Source organism: Myotis daubentonii, chromosome 11, assembly GCF_963259705.1.
Source record: "Myotis daubentonii chromosome 11, mMyoDau2.1, whole genome shotgun sequence".
In the NCBI taxonomy this organism is placed as follows: Eukaryota; Metazoa; Chordata; class Mammalia; order Chiroptera; family Vespertilionidae; genus Myotis; species Myotis daubentonii.
In genome coordinates, this window is record NC_081850.1 from 75,637,710 (window position 1) to 75,651,051 (window position 13,342).

The 13,342-nt window shown below is 61.9% G+C and overlaps 1 protein-coding gene across 3 annotated transcripts in view; it reads left to right on the top strand.

The window, feature by feature from the left end:
- Window positions 1-41: 41 nt before the first annotated feature.
- Window positions 42-13,342, top strand: part of LMX1B (LIM homeobox transcription factor 1 beta) — a 77,749-nt gene continuing 64,448 nt past the window's right edge. For all 3 annotated transcript variants that reach the window (XR_009447714.1, XM_059658053.1, XM_059658055.1), the window contains exons 1-2: window positions 42-685; window positions 1,506-1,692. Coding sequence is in view for 2 of the 3 variants with exons in the window: in XM_059658053.1 (XP_059514036.1) it covers window positions 547-685; window positions 1,506-1,692 (326 nt within the window). In the remaining variant the exon portion in view is untranslated. The remainder of the gene's footprint in view (window positions 686-1,505; window positions 1,693-13,342) is intronic.

The following is a 13,342-nucleotide window of genomic DNA, read 5'->3' on the forward strand; positions in this document are numbered from 1 at the left end:
CGCCGCCTGCCCCAGCTCTAAACCGAGCGGCTCCTCGGGCGCACCATGGCACTGGAGTAGTGCGGGGAGCGCGCCGGGAGCCCCGCGGCCCGCTGCGCCCCGCCCGGGACCCCGCTGCGCAGCCCGCGCGCCCCTCCCCCCGCCCGCGGGGCCGCCCCTACACCCCCGCCCCCTCCCCCGCCCGCCGCCGCCACCGCCGCCGCCGCCGCCGTCTCCTCCCCGCGGCTCCGTCTGCAGCCGCGGCCGCAGCCCAGCTCCGGGGCTGACAAGCAGGTGACAGAAGAGCCGGCGCGCGTGGCTGCGAGTGCCCGGGAGAGCGCGGCGCGGACTGCAGCCGCCCCGGCCCGCCAGCACGACGCCGGGGCCCGGGGCCAGCGCGTCGCCGCTGCACGCTCGCCGGGGGCAACCGGCGGCCCCAGCCGCAGCCCCAACCCCGCGGGAGCCGCGCCTCCCCGGCTCCGGGGACGCGGCGGCGGCGGCGAGCGGGCGGGCGGGCGGGCGGGCGAGCACCCTGGCCGGCGGGGCCCGCAGCGCGCCCTGCGTCCCATGGATATAGCAACAGGTCCCGAGTCGCTGGAAAGGTGCTTCCCCCGCGGGCAGACGGACTGCGCCAAGATGTTGGACGGCATCAAGATGGAGGAGCACGCCCTGCGCCCCGGACCTGCCACTCTGGGGGTGCTGCTGGGTGAGTGCGGGGTCGGGACGCCCCAGTGGTCACGGCAGGAGACAGGGGCCTCGTCCCGAGGTGGAAGCAGGCGTCTAGGCCAACTGCTAAAGGAAATGGTTTGCAGGACGTGGGAGTGTGGGGCAACACAGAACACTCCGGAGTGATACTAGAGGGGCCGCAAGCTAGACAGGCGTCCTGCGGGGACTTCACCTAGGAGGAGGGAGGACAGGCAGCCCCAGCCCCCACCCACCCCACCCCCATCTTCATCGGGCCTCAAACCTAGAGATGCCACTCTGGACGGGAGGTAGGAGGCGGGCGGCAGGGGTGATGGAGGACACAAGCAGTCACCTTGGCAAGCTGGAAAGTAGTGCCAGGTCACTTGGGGAGGGGAGCTTCTAAAAGAACAGTGTCCCCCGAGTCCCCCAAATCACAGATTTGGGGAAGATTGGGGACAGAAGACCACGAATGCCACTGTGGGGCGCATAAGCCAGCGAGCCCCCAGCCTCACCTCGCCTGTGTGGGGCCCACCCGGCTACCCCGCGCCGCGCTCGTTCTCATACGGGTTAATACCAAGCGCTGGATCTCCGGAGAAGGGGAGAGCGCAGCGCCCAGCCAAGCCTCGAGGCCTGCGGACACTCCGCGCCCGAGTCTGCGGACCAGGACGAGTAGCTGAGGCTGCCGCCGGGCCCTTGCGCGGCGGCCCGGGGAGCGCGGGCGGCGGGCGGCGCTCCCGGGCTGCCCTCGCCGTTGGCGCCGGGGCTGCGGGTACCCAGCGGCCGGGACGCTGGGGTCGGGCAGGTTGGCGCTGACGGCCTGGCTCTCGCCCTGTGCGCTGCAGGCTCCGACTGCCCGCATCCCGCCGTCTGCGAGGGCTGCCAGCGGCCCATCTCCGACCGCTTCCTGATGCGAGTCAACGAGTCGTCCTGGCACGAGGAGTGTTTGCAGTGCGCGGCGTGTCAGCAAGCCCTCACCACCAGCTGCTACTTCCGGGATCGGAAACTGTACTGCAAACAAGACTACCAACAGTAAGCGCCTCTCGCCCTCCTCCTTCCCCGCCGCCCGAGCCCGGCCGCCCCCACTGCCAGGCCGGGCCCGCGTCCCCCCGGCCGCCGCTGGGCTCTGTGCGCCGCTGGGCCCATCAACTCCGAGGGCTCCGCGGTCTGCGCGTCTCCCGCAGGGGCGAACCATCCCAGCCGCGCCAACACTGGTGGGGTGGCCGGGAGCCTCCGGCAGCTCCTAGTTGCCGCCCTTTGTCCGGAAAACCTGCGCTGGGCCGCTGAGCTGGGGTGCAGGACAAGGCCCTGGGCCGACCGGGGGATAGATGCCACGGTCCTGGGAGGCCTGAATTGGGGACCAAGAACTGATTTCTAAACGAAAGCAGTGCTTCAGGGAGGGAGGCCCTAGTGGTGTGCTTCTCCAGCACAAAGGCAGGGTGTGTGGAGGTTTGGGATTCCTGGGGCAAGGAGGTGGGATGCAGGGGTGCTGAGCTGCCTGAGCAGCCCCCCATACCCGCTTCCTGCCCTGAGCCCTGCTGCGTTTTTTAGTCCCCGATGGAGAGAAAAGGATGTCCATCGTCCCCCCAGAACCGTTCCATGGGGGCATTTTGCACTTATAATTTTTGTTGGTTGGAGAAGGTGTCTAGGAGGAGGACCTCAAGAGGTGGCAAACCACAATCTGGGGCTCCCCATGGGGATGGGGAACGGCCCGAATCAGCCTGCTCTGCCCTGGTGTAGCTCCAGGGGTTGAGGCCAGAGGCTGTGGGTTGAGCTCTACCTGCTGACTTTAGTTTTTTAGCTGAGACTCTGGATGTGTCTGGCAAGGGGCTTGGGACAGATAAGAGATGTGGCTTCGCCCCCCCCCTTCCATTTGGGTTTTGTGCCTGGCAGTATGATTGAAAGGGAGGCAGAGAGGCGCAACAGCCAAAAGAGGGGTGTGGGGATCCCCAGGGCAGCATTGCAGAGGCAAGTGGGTGCCTGCGACAACTTTCTAGTGAGGCCTGGAAAACTCCTTCAGATGGGGTTGCAGGGTGAGTAGGCTGCTCCGGCGGGCGGTGTGGGGCTCAGAGGGTCTGCGTGTGCTCTGGGAAAAGCCTACCTGCTCTGCCCAGAGACTGTCTCTAAACCCAGGCCCTGATGAAACCCCGAGTGACTGGCCTGCCCCTCCAACTACTTGGCTGGAGTGAAAGCCCTCCAGAGGGCATGGGATTCTACTCTGAAAGGCTCTGGGTGAGCCGCATCCTAGGGCCTACTCTGGCCTGCCTCCCTGGCCTGGGGGCCTAGCAAGAGCTGGTTTGTGTGCCTTGTTCTTCTTGTCGGCTGGGGGCTCTGGGGCAGGAGCTGGAGCCAGATTCGGAGAGCCAGCTCTTCCACTGGCCCCAGAGCCCAGCCAAGGCCTCCCACTGTCTGGAGCACCCCCGATGAGGCACAATGCCGGGGATCCCTTTTGCGCCGTGCCCTGGGCTGATGGGATTCTAGCTCCAGCAGAAGGCGAGGCCACCAGTCAGCTCAGCCACAGGCAGGCATAGGGCAGCACAAATAAAACGGGGAAGGTGGTTTGGGGTAAATGTGGTTGGCGGCTTTGGGCCGGCCGGGGAGCAGCCCCTCGCAGGGCTCGCGGGTCTCCAGCCCACCCACGGCCTGCCTGCCCGCAGCCCTCACTTGCTCTGCCTGCCCGCCCAACCCGAGCTAGACCGGGGCAGTGCCACTTCCCACTCAGCTCAGCCCCGGCCTGGACCACTCCGCACCTGGGGGCAGGAGGCTCAGGAAGCTGCAAGTGGGTCTCCGAGTCATTCGGGCAGGTTTTGGAAAAATTTTTTATATATTGGAAAATGCGTAAAACCTTTCCAACCTCTCGTGCAAATCTGTTCGTTCTACCCCCACTCTTACCCTCCGCCCCCCAATCGTTTATGGGGCTTCTTTTTAAAACGAGGAGAGGGTACCCCTGGTTCTTCAGAGCACAGGACTGTAAAGTCACAAAATCTGACCTGGGTGTTCCCCCTTCAAGCAGAGTGACCAACCCCCTCGTTTTACAAAACAATTGAACGTTTGCGACGGCTTTGTCAAAAGTGTATTTGTTTTAAAAAGGAAAAGGGCGCCCAAGAGCTTTCTTCTCCAGGTGCCATCGGGCGAGTTTGCAAGTGAATTTTGGAATGGGGCGAATCTCAGTCTGGGTTCCGCAGGGCAGCAGCCTCCAGGTGGGCACCGTCCATCCCCTCAAGGTGCCCCCCTCCTCTCTCGCCCCCTCTTTCTTCCAGCAACGCCGATTAGGTATCTGCTCCAGGTGGGCTGTTTAAGGGGCTGAGGAAGGCTTGTTAGCAAGACACTCCTGGGGACGGATTCCCGGGCGCGGGGTGTCGCTTCAGCGTCTCTCAGGAGAGAGCCAGCGCCGCCAGGCAAGCAGGGGCTCACTGGGAAGCAATGTTCTTTTCACAATAAAAATATATTTCACGATTTATTTATTTTTTTTCTTTGAGGATCGCAGAGGCATATTTATTGCATCTGTGCGTTAAATGCTTTCAGACGAGAATCCGGGCAAGTGGGCACACAAACGTGCCTTCTCGGGTTTGCCTGGTCTGTGCGTCAGCAGCGTTGGGAAATGAGCAACCCCCCACCAGTGCAACTTTAGGGAAACGTGTCCTCCCGGCGGGGAGCAGCGGGGTTCGGTGCTTAGAAAGAAGTGGCTGTTTTGCCTAAGCTCTTTTCCTCCACTCGACTTGTCTTCAAAGCTCCTGGACACCCAGAAGAGCAGCATTATTTTACGCACCACGGGGGTAATTAATCGACACTCGGGCGAATTTAATAGCATTTGATAAAAAAAATCCACCGGCACGCCCTGCACGGGCAGAAAGAGCGGGGCCCCGCGGCATTTGGCATTTTCATGCATAACTCGAAAGTCTCCTTTTTCTCCTGTGTGTTTTTTGGGGGAGAGGTCCTGCTTATTTAAGGAAAAAAACAAAAGCCTCGGATTGTTCTCCTGTGCCTGAGGCTCTGGCCGCTGGGCAGCCCGAGCTCTGCGGACAGCAGATCCAGCTAGAAACCGGGAGGAGATGCGCCTCCCAACCCAAAATCAGGAACCCCCTCTCCTTCCTCCACCCGAGAACACGTGAGAAAGTGACAGCATAGTGCCCCCCGTTTTTTTCCTTGGCGGCTTGGCCGAACAGAATTATGTAACTCTTTTCTTGCCTTCTGTCGCCTGCCTGGAAAGGGTTTCTATCCTGAGGAGGTGGCGAATTCCTGGAGGAGGCCCCGGGAGGGGGGAGGGTTGGCGGGAGAGTCCAAAAATCTGTCACAAAATGGAGTCTGATCGCTTGTAAGACAGCTCCCAGGTCTGGGGACCCGAGATCCGTGGTGCCCGCGGGAGCCGGCCGGCGCAGAAAGGCGCAGGGCTCCCGCCCGCTGCGCGCCCACCTCGGCCTCCGGGCTGGGCGCCCTTCAGCCAGCAGGGCCTGCCCGGCGCCCTCGCCTCCCCGCCTCCCCGCCTCCCCGCCGCAGTCACAGGGCCCCGCTGAGCCTGCGAGGGTCCCGGGGCTCGCGTGCCCAGGTAGGCGATGCGCCAGCCTCGGCAGGAGGGGGGCAGCGAGGTTTTGATTGAGTTTCACAAAAGCCGTCGGAGTCCCGGGGTGATTTTTTTTTTTTTAAATTTACCCCAGCTGGCTGCGTGAAGCTCCAGGGGCCCAGCCCCACTCTTCCAGCACATTCCTTTCCTGGGAAGTGTTTACACCGGGAAAGGCCTTCCTGGGAGGCTCACCTCCCCTCCGAGCACCGGCACCGGCAGCGGCAGAGCCGGGTGCGGTGCAGGGAAGAGCAGAGTCGGCCCCAGTCCTTTCTGCCGCTGCTGCCTTTCCCAGCGTGCAAGGCCTCCCATAGGCCCTACTGCAGGGTGCCAGTCACCAGCAGGACCCCTCGGCCGGCGGGTCCTCCAGCTGGCAGAGTCCCCCACTCATTCAGGGCTGCAGACACCCTGCCCCCAGCCGGGGGTAAGGGCCTGTCCGGGAAATGGATCCCCTTGGAAGGAAGGCCAGCGCTTTGCCTTATAAAAAGGCCTCCGTACCGCTCTCCTGGGGATCTGAGGGCTGCAGGGCTCACTCCGCCAGCCCAAAGCCTGGGGACCGGCCCCTCTGGCCCCTGGGAAGGCACCTCTCCGTTTAACCCCAGCACCTTGGCTGCAGGCGGAAGGGGAAGCAACGGCCTTCTCGAGGCTGCAGTCGTCTGCCGCTGAACGGAGGCATTATTCACAGCTGACTCCTGGCTCACCCTGTATTCCCCAGGCTCTGGGCTCGCGTAGCCTAATTTGTTTGCCGCTTTTTTTCTCTCGAGTGGGGGAAGCGGGCTGTGAGGACCTCTGGGGTATGTGATTGGTGACCCTCAGCTCCCTCTCTCCCGCCCTCCCTGCCCACTGGAGCCAGGCTAAGGGCCACACTGCCCTGGCACCTCCCTGAGCCTCCTCTGTGAAATGGGGACATGCCCACCTGGGGGAAGTATTCTTATAAGGATTCGAGATAATGTGCCCCAGAGGACCTGGCATCTTGTTGCCTGGAAATTATTGTTGTTACTATTCCCACTGTCAGCGTGGCGAGGAATGCCTCGTCTTCAAGGACACACACCGAACTGCCCACGGGAAAAGGGCAGCTGGAATTCGAGGCTTGCAGGGAAGGTTGTGGGGGGGGGGTGCCGCTGGGGAAACCCGTCCCTTTGCCTGGGACACTGGGGGGGAGGTTCTGATGAAGAGAGCTTTAGACTCTGAGGCAGACCTGGTTCACCCCCAGCCCCACACTCGGCAGCTGTGTGATCTGAGCCAGCGGGCTACCCACCTCTGAGCCCTGGGTTCTCCATCCGCAAACCAGGGGTGATGATGTCATTTCCTAGGGAGTTGTGAGGGTGACACAGGGCACTGGGGGAGCTTCCGTGATTGCTCTGTGTTCCATGGGATCCTGTATCCTCTCCCGCACCTCCAGGGAGGCAGTAAAACTTCTGATAGTTGGGGTGAGAACAGATGCCAACGGGGCACCATCAGGAAGGGCAGGCAGCAGGATGGGGCTGGCTGGCGTGCTGGCCAGTTTCTTCCTGGGAGCTGTGGTGGGTGGACGTTGGACCAGAGCGAAGACCTTTCCCCTGGGGAACCATTGGAATCTCCAGGGTCTGGCTGGGAAAAGCATATTCAATATTATTATTTCATATTTAGAAAAGTGGGCATGCTTCTTGTTTTTGTGATTCGCGTGACAGAAAATAAAGCTCAACCAACATCTCTGAGGCTCAGGGGTGGGATTCAGAAGAGGGGGTGTACGGAGGAGAGATCCAAGGGTCTGCAATTTTCAGAAAGAAGAGGAGGTTTAAAAGGTGAGACACCAGGCCAGGCGTCAGAGGATCCTCCATCCCAGAGAGTTTTTTTTGGTCCATGATGGGAAGGCAGTACCTCTGCAGAGAACTTCCTCTCTCCTGTGGCTGTGAGGTTTTTAAACCAAAAAAAGGGGGAGGGGGAAACCCACCAGATCCTACTTTGGCATTAGTTAGGCTGAGGAATGGAGGATGCTCTCAACGACATGAGTTATAACTTCCAATTTGTTGGACACCACAGTCAGGCTTCAGCTTCGGGGGAGGGAGGAAGAGAGGGATGGGCAGCTCCTTGGAGGAGCCTGGGCGAGCTGTCAGTCAATGGGGGGTGCAGGAGGACCCGAGGCCCTTGGCTCTCTAACTGACCCAGCCCTCTCCAACCCCTAGATTCTGTGCTGATGGCAGCTAAGAGCAAAACCAAAATTATATATATATATTTATTGCCCCTGCCGTCAGGGTGAGGAGGCAGTGGCAGCGAGGGGAGGGCCAGGCTGAAAACCATATTTGAAAAAGTTGATTCACAAGGCAGAGGAAGCAAAGTGGCAGACGTTTGCCATTTCATCGACCGGCCGGTGTTCTCCATTCATGTCATAAATGTCTCCTGTCATTTGAAGCCAAAAGCAACATGATTTGGTTCCCCGGTGGCCTATAGGGTTTTTCTCCTCTTTTTTTTTTTTTTTTGCAGTAAATGTTTATTTGTTAATAATATACTTTAAACAGCCTAGCCTTGACCTCAAGTCTCCTGAAGCATCCATCTTCTCTCCAAAAAATCTTTCAAAAGTTTGTGTAATTTTGGGGAGAAGGTGTAACTGACGGGGCAGTGAAGGGCCTGTGTTTGCTTTAACTACTGCTGCGTGTCGGAGTGGTGGGTATAAGGGGCCACTGTGCTCGGAATGGCAACTTTCTTGGGTTTCAGGCCTGGCTGACAGCACTTCCTTGCTGCCCTGTACCTTTGCTTCTCCCGACCAGTACAAATAAATGTCTGCGTGGGCCCTTCCTTTGTTATTCCCGGGGCAATATTCTATCCATCTCTGCTCAGCTTCTTGACTGGCAGCTGCTGGACCTGCCCGGTGGACCCTGTGGCCCTGAAGGGGGGGTTAGGGGCAGTGTCGGGTCCGGAGGATGTGGGAGTGCAGGGGGGCTTTGTCTCAATCAGGAGCCCGGCTCAGACAGGCCTGGACGCAGAGTGCTGGCTGATGGCAGAGCACCTGGCTGGCCCTGCACTCGGTGAACTGGGCGAAGTGTCGCTGGAGGAAAAACCCGGTTCCTGGAGTCCAGTTCCAGGAGAAACAAAGACGTTTGCTTCCTGGCCCGCCTGCGCTGTAAGAGGTTTCCCTGGGAACTGCGAGGCGGGTGCCAGCCGGGGAGCGCTATGAGGGCTTCCCAGAGCAACAGAGGTGCCCACCAGGGCTGGTGGGAAGTGAGGAGCACACAGAGCTGCTGGGTAGATGCAGAGAGCCCAGTGAGCATGCAAGCAAGAACACAGCGCTGCCAGCCCCCTCCCCGCCCCCAGGTGCCTCTGCCCGCGCTGCAGCAGCGGTGATGGGAGAGGAGGAGCGGCCCTGGGCCGGGGCAAGCTGGAGCGGGTGTGACTGCCGTTCTCCTGCTCCTGCCTCCTGCTTTCCTCAGGGACTCGGGGACTTGTCATGTGACTCCTGAATTGCCATAGTTACTGAGCTGTCAGGGTGTGGGGGCCCGCCCAGGCCAGGAGCTGCCGGAGCCTGCGGGGATGGAGAGGACTAACGCGCTCTGCGGACACCTCCTCGGAATGGAGGTCCCCCTCCTTGGGGCACATTGTTCTCAAAGGAAAGAGCAAGATTGCAATGACAGGTCAGGGACGGAAACCAGCACTGGCTCCCAGGGACACAGTCCAGTGGCCTTTAGGGGAGGGCAGATGGCTCTTCCGGAGCCTCAGTTTTCTCCTCTGTGAAATAGGGGTGATCCTGTCAGTCTCACAGGATAAAGTGAGGAAGTCTCTGAGAATAAAGTGAAACAAACGCAAAGGTGCCAGCCTGCATTGGGCATGCAGTCAATGTATGTTTCCTTCCTGCCCGCCTGCCAGGGACGTGAGCCGGAGACGCCCTGCCTGGCAGGAATGCATTGTCTGCCTTGCGTGGGAGGCCTAGAGAGTGCGGCCTCCAAGACAGGCTGCCCTGAGGGACCTCGCCCACCGTCCTGCTCCCCAGCCAGGTCTGGGGCCTGTGTTCTGAAATGTTCCCTGGGAAAGGGCATGGGGGGGAGAGGCTGGCTGTCACCAACGGGTCCTCGGAGGCAGGCAGTGTGCGGACTGCCCTCCAGTGCCACTGAGGCGCTAGGTCTCGTTTTTCTCCAACAGACGCTTGAACGTGGCCAGTGTAGATGTGAACTCACAGGAGCGGAGCCTTACTGACCCCAGAGGAGCAGGCCACGGTAGTGCGGTAGTGCGTCCAGAAGGAAAAGGACTTGGCCTTTGTTGAGTGCCTGTGATGTGTATTGACCTTTATCGCTCTAGCTCCACGTGTAGGCGAGGAAACCGAGGCTAAGGAATGAACTTCCCCCAGGTCCACAGTTACTCTGTAGCAGATTCCCCCCCTCCTCTGCCTCCCGCCCCCCCCCCAGGCAAGTCCAACTCCCAGAGCTGGTCGCATCCCTAAATCCTCATGTCCTGCTTTCCCCAAGGCCCAGATTTCCGCTCTGGACAGTTGGGATTCTCCCTAGACTGCCCAACCTGGAGGGTGTGCGGGGATAGCTGTCCGTGGGCTGGAGGGTTGGGGTAGGGGTCGCTGCCCTCCTTGCGCCAGAATGCCCTGTAGGGGTGGCCTTTGCCAGCGTAGGGAAAAGGTTAGAATAACTGCCTTTCTCCCGGTGGGAGAGCTTCCTTCCAGGCCCTGGCGTGCGTGCGCGCGCGCAGAGGCGGCTCTCAGCGGTCTCCACCCGCGCCCTCCTCCAGGCCCACCTCTCCGAGGGGTCCTGCCCCTTGGTCTTCTTTCCCCCAAGGGGACAGCGCGGTGCAAGGGCTCCGGGGCTCCCGGGCCCCTCAGCCAAGCCGCGGGCGCCTGCAGCGGTTGATGAATTTCGGTGTCACCAGGGGTTTAGCCCGGATTTGGGAACCGCGCGCTCTAATACGCGCACACGGTCCTGCCCTTTCTAAAGCGCAGCCCTTTCACCCAGCCGCTGATTTATGAAGGAACCCGATCCCGGGACGGGCTGGGCTGGAGTCGGGAGTCCGGGGCCCCGCGGCAGCCTTCGTGCTCCTCCGCGTTGCGGGGGCCCTTGGCGGCTCCGGGGGCTCTCCTGGGCTGGACTTGGGGCGTCCTGCGGGTGGGGCCTCCCACAGCGCAGGAGGACGAGTCCCCTTGGAGCCGCTTGCACCTCCTGAAAGGGAGTGAGGCTGGCGGAAGGGGTTCGCATTTTCGTTGGAGTGGAGCAAAGCCGCGCCCCTCCCCAAGCCCTCCCGCCGACCCCCTCGGGCAGGCCCAAAAGCGGCGAGTTCGGGAGGTTTGTTTATTGAGGGAACAGAAAATTGAAAAAAAGAGCCTAAGACCTTTTTCCCGCCTGAGAAATGTGCAAAGTCCCTCGGCTCCCGGAGGCGGCCAGGCGGCCGGAAAGCGGAGTTCTCGGTGCGGAGGTTCGCGCCCCCAGCCCCCACCCCTGCGCCCGGTCCCGGCCCCGGCCCCAGCCCCAGCGCGGCGGGAGGGCGGCATTTTTTCAGATTTGGTTTGCAGGGGGAGAACGTGATTGTATCAATCCACAAATATTTACTCTTAACAGACTTGTATCTGTGGAGATTTCGAACAAAGACAGTTTAGGGGGATTACAAAAACCTAAACCCCGTTTTTTCTCCCGGACTTGGTGCTTTAAATGCCAATTACAGGCCAGCCATATCCAACAGCAACGGGGGGGAGGTGGGCAGGGTCGGGGTGGGGTGGGGGGGGCGAGTCCGGCCCTTAAATGTAACTTTTCATTATGAAAAGGATTTCACCGGTTTTATCTTCTAATAAGATTATGTCACGAACACAAGTACCTAGGAGGGTGCTGAGTGACAGGGCTCTGTCGTTTAATCAGAGGCTGCGCCGCTCAAACCGCGGGGCCCTTTGTCCCGCCGGGCGAGCGACGGAAACTTGCCGTCCTAATCCCCTTATTCATGTCAAGCAGAGAAAAGAAGGCGAGCACCTTACAACCGTGTCCCCTCCACCCCTTCCGAGGGCAGGAGGAGGGTCTCCCGAGCCGGTCAAGCATTGCAAGCAGGGCTGGGAGAAGGGGTTGCTTTGCGGGAGCCTCGATGGTCAGCTTCCGGGAAATGGGGCAACGGCCCCACCACAGAGGATTCTGGTTGGGGGCGGGGGGGGGATTTATTTTAATTTATTAATTTATTTAAATGTTGCGTCCACCGAGGGGAGAGCACAGCCTGCGCTGTTCCCTCTTCCCGGGAAAGGAAGGACTGGGGGCGCCCACCCACCATCCCCATTAGGGCGGGATTGACCAAAACCAAGAGGCCCATGGAGATGCCCGGCTGGGGTCGTCCGCGGGGCAGATGTGGTTGGATCGCCCGCCGGGACGAATGTACCTCCGCTGGTGCTCCTGCGAGTCTGGGAGGCTGACCCTTCCGCTGCTCGCTCAGCCCGTTCCTTCTGAGGGTGAATTCCTTTGTTCAACACCCCCCCCCCCCGCCCCAAACCCGCTCCTCCGCTGGCCGGCCCGGCGCCTTTATTCTCAGCACCGCCACCGCTCTCGCTACCCTGGTCCCGCAGTGGCAGACCTTCCCCGCTGCGCCGGGGCCGCGCAGACCCAGCCGGTGCGCCGCCCGGCCCCTCGACGTGGCCGCCTGGCCCGAGCCGGGCTGCGGGCCGGGACGCCCGCGACTCCAGCCAGCGGAGAGGCCGCTGCGGGAGCGGCCTTTAGCCGCGGGCGCTCGCCTCCGGGCGCAGCGGGAAACCCGGGGCTTCGGAGAAGCAGCCGCCCGCGTTCCGGGTCGCTGCACCGGCTGAAAAAAACCAAAAGCAAAACCAACACTCGGCAAAGGCGTCCCCACACCTCCGCGTGGCGCCTCTCGGAAGGGCCAGGCTGGCCACTTCGGGGCTGGCTTCTGGGTCGTAGACGGAAGGCGCAGAGTCAGCGGGGCGGAGGGGCACTTCTGGGGAATTCGCCTCTAATACACACGGCTCCTGGGCCGGCTTTGAAAGCTCTTGGGGTTCGGGCTGTGCTCGGGGGCAGCCGCCAGGGACCCCGTGCGCCCTTGGGAGTGCTCTGGGGACGCCTGGCTGCACGCAGCCTGCTCCCTCTCGAGCCCAAGCTCCAGCGCGGGGAGAATCGGGCCGAGAGCTGGGTGTCACCTCGTAAAAGCGACAGGCAAGGGCTGTTTTATGGGGAGGGAGAAGGGGCAGGAAGTGATGCTTCCATCTCTGGCCGCACTGGGACCCAGAGCCCCTGTGGAGGGAGCCCGACTTGGGCGGAGGACAGCTGGGGGCGGGGGGTGGGAAGGGTAGAGTCCGAGACCCTGGGGTCCGCGGCTGTGAAGCGTCGGGCAGGGACGGACCGGAGCTGGGAAGGGGACGGCCCCTGGGCCGGGATCTGGAGCTCACCTCCCGCCCGTCCTGTCCTCTCCTCTCCCGGATTCCCCTCTGCAATCCCGGGCGCAGCCAACAGCCCCGGCCGTGCCTCCCAGGCCGGGGGGCGGGGGAGAGACTTTCTCCCTCGAAACACTTGATACCAACTTTGTTTTTTGGGCAAGAAAAATAAGCCTTGTTTGGAAAGGGGGGGGGGCAGTGAGCAAGGGAAGGGGCGAGCCTGCGGCGGAGCAAACTTTGCGGATTAGGTTTCAGCGCCTCCGCCCCACCCCCAGCCCCGCGGCGGTGATTTGTGTGCGGGGGTCTGTGACCCTGCGAGGCATCAAACGGCCCGCGGGAACCGGCCGAGTTCAGAGGGACAGTGGGCAGAGGGGCGGCCTAAGACAACGCAGATGGTTCATATCAGCCCTGCCGGCCAGGGCTCGCAGCGTCTGCCCGCCAGCCCGGGCTCCTGGGCGGGGAGAGAGCTGGGGTCTTCAGGGGAGACCGAGGCCTGAGTGAAAGGGGCCGGACCGCAGCAGTCAGTGCCCAGTTGGCCGCAGCTGAAGGGAGGCCAGGAAGCCAGGCACCGAGCTCCTCCACTGAGGTCTGCGCCCCTCCAGCTCAGGAGGAACCTGACCCTCTGGTCTGCCCAGGCAGCCTCTGAGCCCCGACTGGTGGGAAGGAGACCCTCCAGCCGCTGCCAAGTGGCCTTGTCTACCCCACCCCTGCCCAGGGGGCAGCTGGGCTCATCCTGGTTATAGCGCCCCTCCCCCAGGGGCCCTTAATAGCCTTGTTCTTCTCAGGAGGTTCTAGCCTTC